Source organism: Scyliorhinus torazame, chromosome 12, assembly GCF_047496885.1.
Source record: "Scyliorhinus torazame isolate Kashiwa2021f chromosome 12, sScyTor2.1, whole genome shotgun sequence".
In the NCBI taxonomy this organism is placed as follows: domain Eukaryota; kingdom Metazoa; phylum Chordata; class Chondrichthyes; order Carcharhiniformes; family Scyliorhinidae; genus Scyliorhinus; species Scyliorhinus torazame.
In genome coordinates this window covers 18,721,890-18,741,350 of record NC_092718.1, presented here as the reverse complement: position 1 = coordinate 18,741,350, position 19,461 = coordinate 18,721,890, and the positions used below count along the sequence as shown (strand labels likewise).

Here is a 19,461-nt window from a genome sequence, read left to right as displayed (position 1 = left end):
CTGGAGTTTAGAAGAATGACAGGGGATCTCCTAGAAACATATAAAATCCTGATGAGACTGGACAGGCTAGATGCGGGAAGAATGTTCCCGATGTTGGGGACGTCCAGAACGTTCCCAATGTTGGGGACGTCCAGAACTAGGGGCCACAGCCTAAGAATAAGGGGTAAGCCATTCAGGATTGAAATAAGGAATAACCTCTCAGAGTTGTAAACTTCATAGAAACTTAGAATTTACAGGGCAGAAGGAGGCCATTCGGCCCATCGAGTCTGCACAGGCTCTTGGAAAGAGCACCCTATTTAAGCCCACACCTCCACCCTATCCTCGTAACCCAGTAACCCCACCTAACCTATTTGGACACTCAGGGCAATTTAGCATAGCCAATCCACCTAAGATGCACATCGTTGGACTGTGGGAGGAAACAGGAGCACCCGGGTGAAATCCACGCAGACACGGGGAGAATGTGCAGACTCCGCACAGACAGTGACCCAAGCCGCAAATCGAATCTGGGACCCTGGAGCGGTGAAGCAACTGTGCTAACCACTGGGCTATGGTGCTGCCCCAGATTGAATACTGCACATATTTAATGGTGGTGCAGGTTCGAAGGGCCGAATGGCCTACTCCTGCAACTGTTTTCTATGTCCTTGGCAGCAGAAAGTCAGGTTTTTCTTCTACGGCAATAGAACCCCAATATACTGAGTTAAAGGATGTCCAAACGCATCTTCGTTCCTGGCATCCACTGTTTGCTCAAGGGTGTGTGGCCCTGTGAGAGGGTGTCACTTATCTCTGTGGGACAAGGCTAAGGGGGGGGAGAGATCAGGGAGGGTAATGCTGGCTGGATTCAGTGGGAGGAGGGAGGATAATGGGGCGAGACAGCTGGCTTGTAATGCCGAACAAGGCCAGCAGCGCGTGTTCAATTCCCGTACCGGCCTCCCAGAACAGGCGCCGGAATGTGACGACTAGGGGCTTTTCACAGTAACTTTATACTTGTGACAATAAATAGATTATAATGCTGGCTGGCTCCAATGGCTCACGAGTGCGTGTGAGGTCAGTTTGGGGGATCAGATTTCTGGGGTAAGATCGCCCACTCGCCCCCCCCCCCCCAGCCTAAATTGTGCATTGAAAAAAAAGAGCAAAATATTTTCTTGCGCTGGAATTCTGTGCGCCTGATTTGCAGCATCGCAACAACATGCAAACAAAAGTGCAGCCAGGGGCGCTCTGGAGGTGTGGCTGGACCTGGACTCTTGCTGTTGCTCCAGTGTAATTGCCCTGACACAGAGAGCAGGAAGCGAGCTCTTGTTGAAATTGCGTTTCTGTTTCTGTTTGTGTGTGTTTCTCTCTCTAATTTTTGCCCTGTGGTTGCAGGCAGGTACTCGGCACGAAGGTGGCGCCATCGAACTCGAGTAGCTGGATGAGGAAGTATATAAAAGAGGAAGGAAAAAGTTGCTGTTTCATTCACTCTTTGAGTTGGCCGCAGTAGTTTGCGGGGGACGGTGGGGGGAGAGAGAGAGAGAGAGAGGAGCTGGAAAGATGGTAGACCCGACCAAGTACGTGGCCATTGACTGCGAGATGGTGGGCCTCGGCCCCAATGGCTTTGAGAGTGCCCTGGCCAGTTGCAGCATTGTGGACTACAGCGGGTCAGTGATCTATGACAAATTTATTAAGCCAGATGGGAAGATAACTGACTTCAGGACGCGTGTGAGCGGGATACGTCCCTTCGACATGGACAATGCTCTGCCTTATCCTATCGCCAGGGAGGAGGTAAGCTGCAATTTGTGTGTGTGTGTTTTTCCACCTTCATTGAGACCCGTGCACTTGTCTCGGTGATGTGACTCTGCAGACCAGACATTCCCAGTAGCTTCTTCCTTCAAGTGAAATCACTCCCAGATAGGTGAGCATCTGGGGAACCCCTATTATTGGAAGACCCAGCCAAGACTCGATCACACTCATTCACACACACACACGAGTTTACTGACAGTCTAAGAGGAAACTAGGGGAATTGTAGCCACGTTGACACTGATGTTTGGGTTTCAGAAGCTTCCGGGTTTGAAGGTGAAATACATTGATGCGCGGTTAGGAGGAGGGGGGGGGCGGGGGGGAGCAGGGAGAGAATTATTCAAAACATTCTGGTGACACAGAACTGATCCTCACACCCAGAGAGGGTCCAGCACAGATGGGCTGGCGAGGCAGATATTATTGTCTCAAAGTGATGGGATGGGGGGGGGGGGGGGGGGGTGCATCTCCAGGGCGATTAAAGGGAACCGCTCACTGACACTCCCACCAAAGGCTGCAGAAAATAGGATTTTTTTTTGTTTGTTTAGATAAACCCCTGAGACGCGAGAGGGGAAGTTTCACTTTCACTTTCCCCAGGCGCGCAGGCCAGACCCTGGAAGGCACCTGGTGATGTTCTGAGACTCATTGTAACCTTTCGTTTTCCTGGAAGGAAATAGATTTGAATTGGGTTTGAGGGAAAGACGCAGCCTCAGGTTGAAGCTGATGACAACACACAACTGGTAACTTGGAACCCGAAACTTATGGCTCCTTTTTGGGGGAGTGGGGGAGGCTCTCAACTCCCCAATGTATTGAGTGAGATGGCACACAATTGTAAAATCATCGAATTTATGGTGCAGAAGGAGGCCATTCAGCCCATCAAGTGTGTACCGGTCCCTTGGAAAGAACACCCTACTTAAGCCCAAGCCTTCATCCTATCCCCGTAACCCAGTGACCCCCCCCCCCCACCTAACCTTTTGGGCACTAAGCGTCAATTTAGCGTGGCCAATCCAGCTAATTCGCACACCTTTGGACTGTGGGAGGAAACCGGAGCACCCGGAGGAAACCCACGCACACACGTGGAGAACAACGTACAAACTCCACACAGACAGTGACCCAAGGCGGGATTTGAACCCGGGTCCCTGGAGATGTGCAGCAACAGTGCTAACCGCTCTGCCACCATGCTGCCCACCTGCTTGTTGAGGTGGAAAAACAGATTTAGGTGAAAGATGCGTAAACCTAAGAAATGCAGACAACCATTGGGGAGCGGAGTAGCATTTGGGTCTCAGAGGGTAATTTTGGATGTGTGGAGACATTTCTGGTCATTATCCCAGATGATTGAGGAAATCCTGACTTTAGAGAGGGTGCGGAGGAAGGGGGAGGGAGACATATTGAGCTTTGAGACTTTGAATAGACCCATGGGCAGCACAGAAGGAGAACATTCAGCCCATCAAGTCATAGTAAGCTGAGCATCTGGGAATTGTGTAGAACACCCCCCTCCCATCAAGCTGCATGACTTGCATTGAACGTACACAGTGAATATTAGATGTATCGCAATTGTATTGAAGCACCTCATAGTGCTTTTGATCTAGGGGCTGGTTGAGCACACTGGGCTAAATAGCTGGCTTTTAAAGCAGACCAAGGCAGGCCAGCAGCACGGTTCGATTCCCGTACCAGCCTCCCCGAACAGGCGCCGGAATGTGGCGACTAGGAGCTTTTCGCAGTAACTTCATTGAAGCCTCGTGACAAGCGATTTTCATTTCATTTCAGGTAGACAACTTAAATATCTTTGTACCATTTGAAATGGCCATTTTTAAATGTCTGTAATGTTTCTTTGACTGTTTGAAGTGCCTCAAGAGTGTATGTATAGAACCTGAATATTATTGCACTTTGTGTGATGCCCATTTTGAGATGTTTGTACTGTTTATTTTTTCATATGTTTTACGAATAAAGTATATTTTTGAAAAAGAAAGTATGGCCCATCAAGCCTTCACTGACTCATTTGAAGAGCAATCCAGTTTGTCTCACTTCCCCCACTCTTTTCCCCATTAGCCCATCCATTTTTTGAGCATATCTTACATGGGAGAAAAGAAAAAGTTTGGAGTGGGGGAAACCTTACTGAAGGTTTATATCAATAAACTGAGCTCTAATAATTTGTTCAACAAATGAAGTGAGCAAGGTCAGAGGATTGGGGGAGGGGAGGTGAACAGTCCATTTGAGTGAATTCTTCACATCCAAGGTCCAGCCTTCTCATCAAAGGTCCTTGATCATTATTTCACTTAAAGTTTCATGATGGGGCAAAACAATTTACGGCAAATATGTGTTTTCTCTTTCACGGGATACGGGCATAGCTGGCTAGGCAAGTATTTATTGCCCATCTCTAATTGTCCCTTGAGAATGTGGTGGTGAGCTGCCTTTATGAACCACCACAGTCTATGTGGTGCAGGTACTCCCACAGTGCTGTTAGGGAGGGGGTTTCAGGATTTGTTTTGGGAAATTTTATTAAATGTTTTCACATTTTATACAAAAGACAGAAACACTTTTTACAAAAGCGGGAAAAACTCTTTAACCCAGCTCCGCACCAGAAGGTACCTAAACACATCTGCGTTCACGAGCCAAACTTCTCCTTGAACTCCTCCAAGCAGTCAAATCACCCCTCCAAAAATAGATCCCCCCCCCCCTTCACCAACTCTTCCATGCATCAAATGAGCCATCCAGCTTTGCCGGCTCGAATAGGTGGTTAGCACAAATTGGAGCAGTCGTGAAGCTGGCAATTGTTGGTGGAGTTGCCTCCAGATTTCTAGCGTGGCCCCCACTACCGGATTTGTGGAGGACTTCGCCAGCACCACTGGAGGCGGCGCTGTTACCAATGCCCCCAGGCTTGTCACCCTAACTGATTCTGACTCCGTCCAGCCCAAAAGTACCCCCAGATCCCACACTGCCCAGCATCTCCTCCGCGTTGACTGCTCAATAATAGTGCAACAAATTTGGCAACGCCAGGCCCTCTGCCTGTTTCTTCCTCTGAAGTACCCGCCCTCCGAATCCTCGGGACCTTGCCTGCCCAAATAAACCCAGTAATAAGTCAGTCCACCTCTCGAAAAAATGATTTGGGCAGAATCACTGGGAGGCACTGTATTAAAAATGGGAATCTCGGCAAAATATTCGCCTTAACTGACTGGACTCGACCTGCCAGTGATAATGGGAGACAATCCCACCTCTGCAGGTCCGCCTTGACCTTCCCCACCAAGTTCGTGTAATTCAGCCTCTGAAGCCGTCCCCAATCCCCCGCCACCTGTACCCCCTGGTACCAAAAACTAGTCCCTGCTAATAGAAATGACAATCCCTTTAACCCAGTTCCCATCCCAGTGCCCCTATCACAAAGTATTCGCTCTTCCCTATGTTCAGCTTGTGGCCCGAGAGAGTCCCAAAGCGCCACAGAATCCCCATAATACTCCCAACAGATCCTTCCAGGTCCTTAACGTATAATAACAAATCTTCGGCATATAACAATACCCTAACAATCCCATTCCATTCCTTCGAGGCCCTCAACGCCAATGAGGCAGCAAACAGCAAAGGAGACATCGGACGCCCCTGTCTCGTACCCTGATGCAGCCCGAAGACCTCATAGGTCATACTGTTAATACAGATACTAGCAAACAGAACCGCACACAACAGCTGCATTCAGGGCACAAACGCCAGACCCAACCCAAATTTTTCCAATACCATAAAGAGGTATGCACGCCCACTCCATCCAGTCAAACGCCTTCTCTGCATCCAGAGATACAATGGCCTCCAGAACCAGACCGGCTGCAGGGGTAAGCACCACATTAAGCAACTGGTGCACATTTGCCGACAGCCTCCGCGCCATCATGAATCCCGTCTGAAATTCCCTTACCACCTCCGGAAGGCACGGCTCTAGTCATAATGCCAACACCTTGGCCAGCAATTTGAGATCTACGTTCAGCATGGAAATCGGACGGTACAACCCACACTCCGTGGGGTCCTTGGCCCTTCTTCAGGAGTGGCGAGTTGGAGGCGTGATCCAATGTCCCTGGGAGGGCACCACGCTCAAAGGAGTCTCTGAACATGCCCAACAATAAAGGGCCCAACTGATCCACAAACGCTTTATAAAACACCACCGGGAACTCACCCGGCCCCGATGCTTTTCCTGCCTGCATCTGTTTCAGCGCTAACTAGATTTCCTCTAAACCTAGCGGGTATTCCAACTCCTGCTGCAGCTCCTCCCCCTACGTTGGGGAAACCCCAGATCCCCCAAAAATGCTACCATCCCTTATTCATTTTCCTGGCGGCTCTGACCTAGTAGGCACTGAACACCCCATTCACCTTCTGCGGGGCCTACCCTCCCGGTCTCTAACCTGAACAATTTCCCTGTCCGTCTCCGGTGACCTCAGTTGATGAGCCAAGAGCCGACTTGTCTTCTCCCCATATTCGTTTACTGCCCCTTTTGCCCGCCTTTGTGGCCACATGGCCATGTCTGTGGACATCAAGTCAAATTGCACGCCCAAAGTTCTGGGCTTGGGTCACTCGCATACCTGCAATCCACACTTAAGATCTCATTCACCAGTTTCTGTCGCTCCTCCCTCGCCTCTATGTCCACATGTGCCTTGAACCCCAAGGGTGAGGCAAAGAAAAACTTCTGATCACGGCTAGCCCCGCAAACTCCCTCCAGGTTGGCAGATTATCTGCCGCCTCCATTAACCCCCTCCCATCAACACTCTCTAGACCCATCGAGCCTCGCCTGACTGGGCCAACAAGTCACAGCTCCAACCCCCCACACCATATCCGTTAACTAGATTAACTCCTAGCACTAGCAATGTCCGCCACCCCAAGGTCCAACCCCCAAAACAACCAGAATAAAGGTCTGTGATCCACTCCTCCCCCCCCCCCCCCCCCCCCCCACTCCCCATGGCCCCTACTCCCATGTTCAAGTCCCAACATAACACCATGTTGATCCTTCCTTCCAATTATCATACCAAAAAACCCCTCTTTCCACCATCCCCCATGGACCTAATCTCCTAAAGAGAAAGAAAGAAACAGCCTCTAGGCGCCGAGGACTCGGGTTCGATCCCGGCCCCGGGTCACTGCCCATGTGGAGTTTGCACATTCTCCCCGTGTCTGAGTGGGTTTCACCCCCACAACCGTAAGGTGTGCAGGGTAGGTGGATTGGCCATGTTAAATTGCCTTTATTGGAAATTTATTAAAAAAAAGAAAAACAAAAAAACAAAGAACCCCACCTGTCATCCAGAACAAATGACAAGGCCACAAAGAGAACAACAAACATAACCCACAATATTTACAATTGCCCCAGCTCAACCTGTACCAAAAGAAAAGAAAAGATGCCCCCCATTCCATCCTTAAACCATTCCCACTCCTTGACACTTGACAAAGGCCTTGGCCTGCTCCGGCGTGTCAAAACAATGGTCCTTTAAACCCAACGTGACTGTCAGCTACGCTGGTACACCACTCTGAACCCCACACCCTTGTCATACAACACGGCCTTCACCCTATTAAAGGCTGCCCTACACTTCGGCATGTCCTGGTATATGCGCACCCTGGGGGCGATTCTCCCAAATGGAACCCAAGTGTTCGCGGCGCCGTGAACGCCGTCGCAAACCGGGCCCGGGTACAACCTATTCTGTCCTCCACAGGGGGCCAGCACGGTGCTGGAGCGGTTCACGTCGCTCCAGCCTCCTTCCCCGGCACCAAACGGGCGCCGCGCCAACCCGCTCACACGCAGGGGGCTTCTTTAGCGCGCCAGCCCCAACTCAACATGGCGTCGGTGTTCAGGGGCCGGCCGCGCAGAGACGTTGGCCCAGGGGGGAGAGGCCGGCCCGCCGATCGGTGGGCCCCGATCGTGGTCAGACCCCATTGGAGGCCCCCCCCCCATGAAGGAGCCCCCCCCCCCCGCTCCCCCACAGGCCGCCCCCCCGACTGGGGTGAACGGCGGCAGCGACCAGGGGTGAACGGCGACGACGGGACTCTGTCGTTTCCGCGCCGCCACCACCGATTCACCGCACCTCAGAGAATCGTGCGCCGGCGTCTGGGTGTCGTGGCGCGGTTTGCGGCGATTCTCCGGCCCGGCGCGGGCCTCGGAGAATCGCCCCCCCACCATATTTCCGTCCCAGTCGATATTCCAACACTTCTTGGCCCACTCCAGGACTCACACCTTCCTCTGGTAGTTGTGAAGCCGCATGATCACCGCGTGCGGTGGCTCGTTTGACCTTGGTTCCTGTCGGGAAGCCCGGTGCATCCTGTCAAACTCTAGCGGAGCGAACACCTTGGGCGGGATTCTCCCTTTTGGGGACTAAGTCCCCACGCCCGCCAGAAAATGGACGCGAATCACTCCGGACTTTTTCCTTGAAAGTCCAGTGTGATTCTCTGTTTTCCAGGGGGCTAGCAGGGCCCCGGCGTTCGTCCCGCGGCTCCAGGACAGGTTCAACAGCCAGACCTCAGAAAGGGAAATAACCATCAGGATCTATGCTTCTGATTGCTTATTAGTGGGCCTTTCTGGACATGCAGCAGGCATCTGTGTGTGGAGGTCAGGTTTGAGCTTGACCATGATAACCACATCATCCCAGACTCTGTGATCTGCCAAGACATACTGACCAAGCGTACCAGCGATCACTAGTCAATGGGATGCAAAATGGCACGCGACCAACTCCAGTTAAATTATACACCCAAAAGACACAGTCACGACGGACTGAATGGCCCCCTTCTGTACTGTATGATTCTAGTGATATGGCACCTTCAGGAGAGGAGGGGAGAAAGTTATTGGAAAAGCGGTGGGAAGGAAAATGGAATTTACAGTATAATGGGAATTTAATATTTGGAAAAAAGATGGAGTTTCAATTGAGAGTGTGGCTCATCACCCAGGTTAAATGGAGCAGGGGGTGAAATCAGAAATAATTAGTTTGGTGACTACTACTAGTGTTGGTTTTGAAAGTCTGTAGTGTTACGGTAACAGAGCAGACCCCCAATTTATATTCAGAAGCTGGGTGAACCCCCACAATTTTTCAATTTGTAAACTGTGAGGAAAGTATACTTCACCCCCAGGAGCGATTTCAATGACAAATAGGGATTTTTTGTATTGAAGCAAACTTTATTATAAACGCAGCATTAACCTCATTAACATCCAAGTGAAAAAAAAGCTCTTCAATTAACGGTTAATCAGTTATTTTTTTTTTTAAAAAGGTCTGAGAGCTTACTTTATGTCTACTTCTAAAGTTTCAATTAAGCAAAATCCACATACAGGTCAAATGCCACTTATGAATGAAGTTAGCACTTCGTGGCTGACAGATTTATTCACAAAGTCCTTGGAGAGAAGCTTTCAGAAGTCAGTCTGAGAAACACACCTCCTTTCCTCAGAACCCAGAGCAGAACTCGGAAAATGGAACTGAAAACAGATCCAGGGCAGGGCTGAAAACAAAACTAAAAACCGACCCAGTCCCTCCCTTGAGTGACATCGCAGCCTGCCTAGCTGTTAACTCATTAACCACAGCTTTAACAGATAATCTGGATGCCTTAAGTTATTTTAATAACATTATTGCAACAGACACATTCAATATATCTAAAAATTTCCTACATTCATCACAGTAGCTTGTAAGAAAACATCAGATGAAGGAGTTCCATAATCTTGGGATGAATGGGAAAATGAGATTCGGAGACTGATGAGGTGATGGTACTTTGGTGTCCACAGAAAAACTCAAATTGGAGGCATTCCGGCCTCGGGCGACTGACTGTGGAGTTTGTACTTTTTCCCCGTGTCTGCGTGGGTTCCCTCCGGGTGCTCCAGTTTCCTCCCACAATCCAAAGATATACAGGTTAGGTGGATTGGCCCCTTAGTGTCCACAAAGATAGGCGGGGTTGCTGGGTTACAGGGATAGGGAGAGGCATGGGCTTAGGTAGGGCGCTCTCTCCAGGGTCCGGGGCAGACTCAATGGGCCGACTGGCTTCCTTCTGTACTGTAAATTCTATGATTCTTTTATAGAGGCACCAGAGATTACGGATAAACAGACTTAATAACATGAAATGAGAGATTTTGGCCATCAGAAAAGACTAAAGAGGCTAAGATTGCTTTTTTTCAGTGAAGGGAAGACTGAGGGGTGTCTTGATTTAATGTTTTTTAAGATTATGGAAGGGCTTGATAGGGTAAATGCTGGGAAAATGTCCTCACTTGTGGGTACGAACAGAACTAGGCGTCATAAGACACCAATACATCCAATAGGGAATTCAGGGAAACCCCTGTACTCCAGAGAATGGTGAGAATGTAGAACTTGCTCCCCAGGGAGGTGGTTGATGTGAAAAGTACTGACACCTTTTAGGTGAAACTGGATAAACACAAGGGGGAGAAAATAATAGAACAATCTTCTGATGGGGTTGATGAAGAGCAGTTGGGAGTAAATGTCAACATGGACACGTTGGACTGAATGGGCAGTATGATCTTTATGACCAGCCAACAGCTTGATGTCCACTTTTGTTGACGCAAGTTGAGATACTAAACTGAGCTCTTCCCAAGCGCACCCCTCGCTCCACCAACAATCTGCCTGTTCGGATGGGCGTAAAATATTCTGAACAATATCTACAGAAGAACAATAAATCATCCACCATTCAAAAAAACAAGTAAAACTGGAAAAATAGGTTAGATGATTGGTATGATGAAAGGAATTGACAGTTGGAACAAAGAACAATACAGCACAGGAACAGGCTCTTCGGCCCTCCTAGCCTGTGCTGATCACGTATCCTATCTAGACCAACCACCTATATCTTTGTATACCCCATCTGTTCATGTGTCTATCCAGAAAAGTCTTAAAGGTCGCTAACGTATCTGACTCAACCATCTCACTTGGCAGTGCATTCCAGGCCACCACCACCCTCTGTGTTAAAACTTCCGCCGCACATCTCCACTGAACCTTTCCCCCCTCACCTTGAACTTGCGCCCCCTCCCTTGTAGTTGTCATTTCAGCCCTGGGAAAAAGCCTCCAACTGTTCACCCTATCTATACCCCTCAATTTTATAAACTTTTATCAGGTCGCCCCTCAGCCTCCGTCTCTCTAGGGCGAACAATCCCAGTTTATTCAATCTCTCCCTCATAGCTAATACCCTCCATACCAGGCAACATCCTGGTAAACATTTTCTGTGCTCTCTCCAAAACCTCCACGTCCTTCTGGTAGTGTGGTGTCCAGAATTGGACACAGTATTCCAAATGTGGCCTAACCAATGTTCTCTATAATTGTAACATAATTTGCGAGCTTTTATACTCAGCACCCTGTCCGATGAAGGCAAGCATGCCATGTGCTTTCTTTACCACCATTTCCACCTGTGCTGTCACTTTTAAGGATCTGTCGACCTGCACGCCCAGATTGCCCTGTGTGTCTATGCTCCTGATGGTTCTGACATTTATATTTTAGCTCCCATCTGAATTGGATCTACCAAAATGCATCACCTCGCATTTGTCCGGGTTAAATTCCATCTGCCATTTCGCCGCCCAATTTTGCAGCCTATCTATATCCTGTTATATTCTCTGACAATCTTCATCACTATCCGCAACTCCTGCGATCTTAGTATCATCCGCAAACTTGCTAATCAGACCCGCAATGTTTTCTTCCAAGTCATTTATATATATATTAAAAACAGCAGAGGTCCCAGAACTGATCCCTGCAGAGCACCACTAGTTACAGACCTCCATTTGGAAAAAACATCCTTCCACTGGTACACTCTGTCTTATATGGCCAAGCCAGTTCGAGGAAATCTATTTCCTCTGGTCAGGATATCCAGAACAAATAGGCCATGGGTTTCAGGGAAACATTTCTTCGCATCAAACGTTCGTAGAAATGTCAATCTCTATCCCCCCAGTAAAGCGGTTGATGTTGTCACTTGGCAATTTCAAAACTGCGATTGATAGATTTTGTGAGGCTGAGGTGGCAAGGGTTACAGAATTATGGCGCATAAATGGAGTTCAGATATCTCTCGGCCATGACAACAGGTTCGAGGGGCTGAATGGCCTCCTCCAGTTCGAATGTTCCTATAAGCCACTCAGCAGGTCTGGCAGCTCCGGTGGAGAGAGAAGCGGGGATAACATTACAGGTTGAGGCCCCTTCGTCACAACTGGGGGTCTCCTGAAGCCCAGGCAAACAGGCGACCCTGATCAACCCCGAGCAAAAGGAACAATCAGTCATTTACACCCACGGGATCTTGCTGTGCGCAAACCGGCTATCGCAACTGCCTACATGGCAAAAGTGACGATAATTTGAATGTACATCATTGGTTAGGAAAAGCTTTGAGACCTGTGGTTGCATAAATGCACATTCGTCTAATGAACTGTTGAACAATTCCATTCAGATTTTGAAGATTATACAAGGGAAAATTATCGTGGGCCATGATCCTAGATCGGACTTTCGATGCCTGAAAACTGACATCTCAGATTATGCCATACGGGACACATCATCGTGCAAGTTACTGATCGTAAAGGCAAACCTGAAGACTGACAGGCGGGCCTCATTAAAAATCCTCTGCCAGATGTTACTGGGGAAAAGGATACAGGTAAATGGGCTTTGTATGACAGGCACTCGGATACACTCAAAAACCTTGCTCCGATCTTTTTATTTTGTTTGCTTCAAATTCTCTAAGCCACTGTACTGTCTTCTACGCTAGCTCACCCATTCCTGGAACCATAAACTCCTGTTCCTAGAATCATAAAACTTCCTAGCTCTGCCCCTTCCTCCTACCCAAACCTGGTGTTGCTTCACCTCAACAAACCACTAACTTCCTATTCTAATCCTGCTTGTGTTTTGTGAAAGGAAGCCTTAGTCGTTACCTTGGGTTCCTCATTAATAAGAGAGCAAATTTGTATTTTTCCTTTTCCTCATGGAATGGTCTGAGCCTTGTCCAGAGAGTAAATTCTACACCAGCATTCTGCCAACAGCTTGATACTCTCCCTTTCTCTGTCTTGCTCTCTCTCATTCTTGGAATCTCTCTCTCTCATTCTCGCCTTTCTCACTCCCTTTCTCCTCTCTCTCACCTTTTTTCTCTCAAGATCTCCTCTTGTTTTCTCTTGCTCTCCTTCTCATCTCTCTCCTCTCATTCGTTCTCTCTACATCTCTCTGTCTCGTTCTTTCTCTCTGTTCACTCTCTCTTTCCTCTGGTACAGATATATATATATTATTATGTATATAGCTACTTTAATGGGTTGTATGCGAGTTAGGAGTGGTTAATCACTCTGAGTACATTTATGCAGGAATTGCTCTCTGAAGATTCACATAGATTCTTTAGTATGTAAATTGCGGAAGGGTTTAAGGGAAAAGATAAAGAGAGGTTCGATATTTTGAAATAGCAACAAAATATAGTGAAGACGCATTATGGGTCAGTCAGCATCTAAAATAAAATTAGCAAACAATTCTGTTGGAACCTTTGCCAGAAGTTATATTTATGTTTTCATGGGATGTGGGCATTATTGCCCATCCCTAATTGCCCTCGAACTGAGGGCCTTGCTATGTCACTTCCGAGGGACAGTTAAGAGTCAGCCACATTGCCGTGGGTCTGGAGTCACACGTAGGCCAGACCAGGTAAGGACGGCAGATTTCCTTCCCTAAAGGACATTCGTGACCCAGATGGGTTTTTGGCAACAATCGATGATAAGTTTTGGGCTCACAGTTATTGAGACAAGTTTTCAATTCCAGATTTGAACCTATCTCCTGAGAGCCTGGATTGCTAGTCCAGTGACATTACCACTGCGCTACCATCCCTTCAGTGGAGATTAGACACAGAGTAAAGCTCTCTCCCAGTATTATATCATCAAGCACAGCCAAGTAAGATTTTTTTTTAAAATTAAGAGTACCCAATTTTCTTTCCAATTAAGGGGCAATTTAGCGTGGCCAATCCACCTACCTTTCACATCTTTGGCTTGTTGGGGTGAGACTCACGCAGACACGGGGAGAATGTGCAAACTCCACACAGTGACCCAGGGCCGGGATCGAACCCAGGTCCTCAGCGCCATAGGCAGCAGTGTTAACCACCGCGCCACTATGCTGCCCCCCCACAGCCAAGTAAGATAAAGACTGGGCGGGGATTTTATGTCAATTCCTGCCAGGGGGCGGCACAGTAGCATAGTGCTTAGCACAATTGCTTCACAGCTCCAGGGACCCGGGTTCGATTCCCGGCTTGGGTCACTGTCTGTGTGGAGTCCGCACGTTCGCCCCGTGTCTGCGTGGGTTTCCTCCGGGTGCTCCGGTTTCCTCCTACAAGTCCCGAAAGATGTGCTGTTAGCTGAATTGGACATTCTAAATTCTTCAACTGTGTACCCGAACAGGTGCCGGAATGTGGCGACTAGGGGCTTTTCACAGTAACTTCATTGCAGTGTTAATGTAAGCCTACTTGTGACAATAATAAAGATTATGATTATGTTCCAATGCCGCTGAAGTTGGCCAGGTTCCCTGGCAGCGGGACAGCATCATAGAATTTACAGTGCAGAAGGAGACCATTCGGCCCATCGAGTCTGCACCGGCTCTTGGAAAGAGCACCCCACCCAAGCCCAAACTCCCACCCCATCCCCATAAGCCAGTAGCCCCACCCAACACTAAGGGCAATTTTGGACACTATGGGCAATTTAATGTGGCCAATCCACCTAACCCGCACATCTTTGGACTGTGGGAGGAAACCGGAGCACCCGGAGGAAACCCACGCACACACGGGGAGGGATGTGCAGACTCCGCACAGACAGTGATCCAAGCCGGGAATCGAACCTGGGACCCTGGAGCTGTGAAGCAATTGTGCTATCCACAATGCTACCGTGCTGCCCTGCCGTGAGCCACACATATTTTGACTGATTTTGGTGATCTGAGGTACCCCTTGGGCAGGGGGGGGGGGGGGGGGGGGGGGGGGGGAGGGGAGCGGTAGAACGTCCTCAACAATGTGTCTGAACACTAGTCTCCGCAAAGGGTGTGTTTGACAGCACCTAGTGTGACATTTTCCATCCTTGGGCATCTCCTGATGGTTCTCTCCTTCTTTTCTTCAACAGGACAGCTACAGAGGACACTCCTCCGTTGAAGATGCCAAGGCGGCTATGGAACTTTTTAAACTCGTAGACATAACGTGGGAACTCTACCTCAAACAGGGAAAGAAAGTGGAGATAGTGAATCGATTTGAGAATCAATATTAGGGAATAAAACCCCATTGCCAGATTAGGAAGAGGAACTCTGCTTTTCCTATGTCACACGAACAAGGAATGGTATCTGCTGGTGAACGAGTATCACAAAACTGCACTGCATTATTTTTATTTTTCTCCCCAACCTCCGTTTTCTCTTGGCTATTTACTAAATTGACGTCGCACAGGTTTTAATCTCCGTATTCGGTTGACCATTTGTTATGTGTCACCCCAAGACGGTGAGGGTGTCGCAGTCGATCCCATCCTTGCCTCCTGTCTGCAGCCTCACAGATTCTCCAGGAGCCACAGGGTGGCGATCTGGAGCAGGAATCATGCCCAGCGACTTATCCATCTCCCCTCCCCATCTGTCCTTAGCTCAGGGATTTGGGACAATTGCAATGAATCTACTGCTGTCGTGGGTGATTTCAGCTAGCTAAACATGGATCTTGGTGGTGGAAGAGGGTGGGGTACCAGTGATCCTCTGCTCTGACCAGTGTGGCACTGAGAATTCACTCATTGATTGCAAGAGCTCTTATTAGATCCTTTGTTAAAGGCGTTTCTGTGTGTGATTGTGTGAGTATATATGTATGTGTGTGTGTCTTTGTGTATCTATATATGTGTGAGAGTGTGTGTATATGTTGTGTGTGAGAGAGAGCCTGTAAATGTGTGTTTGTATTTTGTGCTTCTCAGGAAATGGGAGGAGAATGTCAATCCTGGCAAACAACACATTTAACCATTTCAGGCATCTTCTGTCAGCAACAGGACCTCCCATACCAAGGGTAACTCCGTTTAAACTTAACGGGTGGGATTTTCCTGTTCACCAGCCGCGATTCTGGCACGGCACCCCCCCGCCAGCAGCAGGATTGTCCGTTTCCGCAGCCGGCCAATGGGGTTCCCCATTGTGCCCACCCCCCCCCCCCCCCCCATGCCCCCCGGGAAACCCGCCGGAGGACTCCGCAGATGGAGAATCCCGCTGAACCTCTTCCATTTGAAGCATTTCGCACTCTCCTATGCTGGATTGTCTCCGCCCTCGTTGTGAAACTGTGCGTTTACTAACACTGCTGAATTCTCTGGCCATGCGACGTGAGATATATGGCACAGAACCAGGTGAATTATCCCTGCCCTCCAGGCCGGTGATTATGTTCCGTTCGAGCCTCCTCTCCTCTTTCCTCATCTGAACCTGCTCCCTCACTTCAACCGCCCCTGGTGTAGCGAGGTCCACATTCTCAGCACTCGCTGGGTAATTAAGTTTCTCCTGAGTTCCCTGTTGGATTTCTTGGGGGACGATCCTCCATCGATGGCCTCTGGTCACCAGAGGAAACATGCTCTCTGTCTCCACTCTCTCAAAATCTTTCAGAATTTATAGACCTCTATTAGGTGACCCTTTTTTTACAAAAGGAAAGCGACGCAGCCAGCCAGTCCTGCCCTGATATGTAAGCCCGCAAGAGTATTCCAATAACTCAATGCTCTAAACTCTTGTATCCCAGTCTGAAAATTTGTTGTTGAATGAATACAATGCTCCATCTGCTGGAAGGCACAGGTACTGCACCTTGATACTTCAAACATCTTCCCAGGGTAATTTTAGGTGTCTGGGCTGCCAGTGCGGACCGGTGCCTCGTTTGGGGCAGGCTCGTGAAGCTACCTCTTTAAACTTTGCCCCATCAGGTGGAGAAGAAGCTGCGAAAGGGCAGCTTGGAGCAGAGACCCGTTCCTTATTAAAACGGTACAGAGAAGGGGAGAAGTTGAGATTCGACAATGTCAATTTGAAATCAGTCAAAAGCGAAAGTAAATTGGGCAGCACGGTGGCGCAATGGTTAGCACTGCTGCCTCACGGCGCCGAGGTCCCAGGTTCGATCCCGGCTCTGGGTCACTGTCCGTGTGGAGTTTGCACATTGTCCCCGTGTTTACGTGGGTTTCGCCCCCACAACCCAAAAGATGTGCAGCGTAGGTGGATTGGCCACGCTAAATTGCCCCTTAATTGGAAAAAATAAATTGGGTATTTTAAATTTATTTTAAAAAAGCGAAGGTAAATTCGGATCAGAAAAAAAAACTTTTTTAAAAAGACAGTAGCATGTTTTGGAATAATCCTACCAGGGCGAGTAACAAAGGCAGAAACTATTGTGTTCAAAGTGGAGCGGGGACTATGATGGGAGCTAAGGTACTGGAGACTTCCAGGGGTCAAATGGTCATTTTCTCTTCCTTTCTGAAACAAAGTGTGACTTGGATGAAGCGTTTCAGGACTGTTATTGCATGTCTGTATTGTACAGACTAAACAAAGTTTGAGTAACATCTGTGCTCCACCAACCCTCAACTCCTGTCGTCTGGCCCATTGTAAGATAGAGGAGCAGGAGTCGACCATTTGAACCCACCCCCCTGAAGCCTGCTCCGCCACACAAGATCATGGCGGATTCTTCTACCTCAACCCCACCTTCCCGCACTATCTCCCTTATCCCTTCATTCTCGTTGTACCAAAGAAAGTCACATCGACCTCTGACTCGAATATACTCAATAACGGAGCACCGGCAGTTCTCTGGGTAGAAAATTCCAAAGATTCACATTTTGCCTTTTCCAACTATTGATGTTAGGCTAACTAGCCTATAGTTCACAGTTTTCACCCTGCTTCCTTTCTTAGAGAGCAGGGTTGCATTTGCTATGTACCAATCCTCGGGAACAGTTCTAGAATCTAAGGAATTCTGCAGGATGGAAACCAGTACTTCCACTTTGCAGATCCCTCGAAGATGAAACTTGTCAGGTCCCAGCGAATCTGTTGCCACTTTAGTCTAATTAATAGCTGCTATTATTTAACGTATTTCTTTAGGTGCCTCAGTCTTAAACGCAAGAGCCTCATTATTTCTGGAACGCCTTCTACCCCACTCTTTTATTGGAACCTGGCTGATTGCAAATTGGCTACTGCATTTTCCTGCAAAGTAGCAATGATTGCATTTCAAACCTAACTCCTGCACATTGGGGACATGAGAGGCACAATATCGAAGCAGGTTCTGTGTTATCTTCCCCAAGGAGTGAGTGGAATTTTACCAAGTGAGGCTGAAGCTGTCCATTGTGCCCACTTGCATTGTCCTGGGGGTTGTGACTAGGCGACCCCATTCCTCTGCCCACGTAGCCCTCCCTGCATGTGGAAGAGACCAGATTCCTCCCTTAACCCAACACCGTCAACATAGAAGGACTTTTATCTTGACTGCTGCTTGCATGACTGCTGTGTTCGCCTCCATAGTGGCTGCACTTCCAAACAAAAAGGTGAATTGCTTGATTGTAACAATGCTTTGTAGTGTCTCAAGGATGATAAGGTTCTATATAAATGCAAATTCTTTCTTTAAGGTGCTGTTGACAAGATTTTTTAACTTGGGATGGAGGGCACATCACAATCTAGTGAGAATCTGCTGGCTCTCCCTCGGTGAACCTGGCACGGCAGCACAGTGGTTAGCACTGCTGCTTCACAGCACCAGGGACCCGGGTTCGATTCCCAGCTTGGGTCACTGTCTGTTCGGAGTCTGCACGTTCTCCCCGTGTCTGCGTGGGTTTCCTCCGGGTGTTTCCTCCCATAAGTCCCAAAAAACATGCTGTTAGCTGAATTGGACATTCTGAATTCTCCCTCTGTGTACCCGAACAGGCGCTGGAGTGTGGCGACTCGGGGCTTTTCACAGTAACTTCATTGCTGTGTTAATGTAAGCCTACTTGTGACAATAATAAAGATTATTATTAACAGCACAGGCTGGGGATCAGGGGCCCAGGCCAGCTTTGGCCTGTGAGCTGTGTCCCACCTGAATCACTGATGCCATGAGGGAGGCTACTTGTGCGACACTAGTCTCATTTCAACTCACTTTCTTTCAGAGAGTTTTCCTGTTTATCTATTTTTAAAACTAGTTGACCCTGTGAGCCCTCCGGTGGTATCAATATGAAAATTAAACTTGAACCAGAATCAATCAATCATTAAACTTACATTTATTCAGTGTGGTGGGTCAATGAAAATGGAAATTAGTTTTAAAAAAAAGTGTAGTGATTGACAGAATCAAATTGCCGATTTTAATCGCACAGCATGCAGCTTCTGATCTGCAAAGCCCTTAAATAAACGCGGGTGTCACAAGCAGTTGGGAAGAGCTTCAAGTCGCCTTGATACAGAGAACTGATTAACCCCCTATACAAACCTCTGCTGGGTACTGATTAATGGACACCATTTCCAACTCCCCCTGCACCCGGGCCCTGATTTGGTTAAGGCCCCCATGGTGAGCCCTTAGCTGTACCAACTTTGGTGGGGGAGAGGGGGGTTGCTGGGCAGAGGGCCCTCAACCACACTGGAAGAGGGAGGGGGAGGGAGCAAAGCCAGGTCTGGGGGCAATTCAACACGGCCTAACCTCAAGTGACCAGTTTGCTGCTTCTTGTCCCTCTCAGTCACCTCCTGCCTCAGCATAAGTGCCTGTGACTCCCTGTGACTATCACACCACAGATAATGTTTAAACACATACAGTGCAAAGACTGCTGACTGGAGGCTCTCTTATGAACAGAACTGACGGGGCGTC

At 48.6% G+C, this 19,461-nt stretch overlaps 1 protein-coding gene across 1 annotated transcript; it reads left to right on the top strand.

Moving 5' to 3' along the window:
• Nucleotides 1-1,302: 1,302 nt before the first annotated feature.
• LOC140387415 (interferon-stimulated gene 20 kDa protein-like) lies at nt 1,303-18,261 on the top strand. The gene is made up of 3 exons (XM_072470500.1): nt 1,303-1,758; nt 12,127-12,327; nt 14,801-18,261. Exons 1-3 carry the CDS (start codon nt 1,528-1,530, stop codon nt 14,939-14,941), a joined length of 573 nt encoding a protein of 190 aa, XP_072326601.1. The 5' UTR covers nt 1,303-1,527; the 3' UTR covers nt 14,942-18,261.
• Nucleotides 18,262-19,461: the final 1,200 nt, after the last annotated feature.

What these genes read in the sequence shown, in the direction of transcription:
- LOC140387415 (XM_072470500.1), top strand. Translation starts at nt 1,528, where the DNA reads ATGGTAGACCCGACCAAGTACGTGGCCATTGACTGCGAGATGGTGGGC. An exon ending in ATCCTATCGCCAGGGAGGAG is followed by an intron (nt 1,759 to 12,126) that starts GTAAGCTGCAAT and finishes AATTCCATTCAG; the next exon opens with ATTTTGAAGATTATACAAGG. An exon ending in TACTGGGGAAAAGGATACAG is followed by an intron (nt 12,328 to 14,800) that starts GTAAATGGGCTT and finishes TTTCTTCAACAG; the next exon opens with GACAGCTACAGAGGACACTC.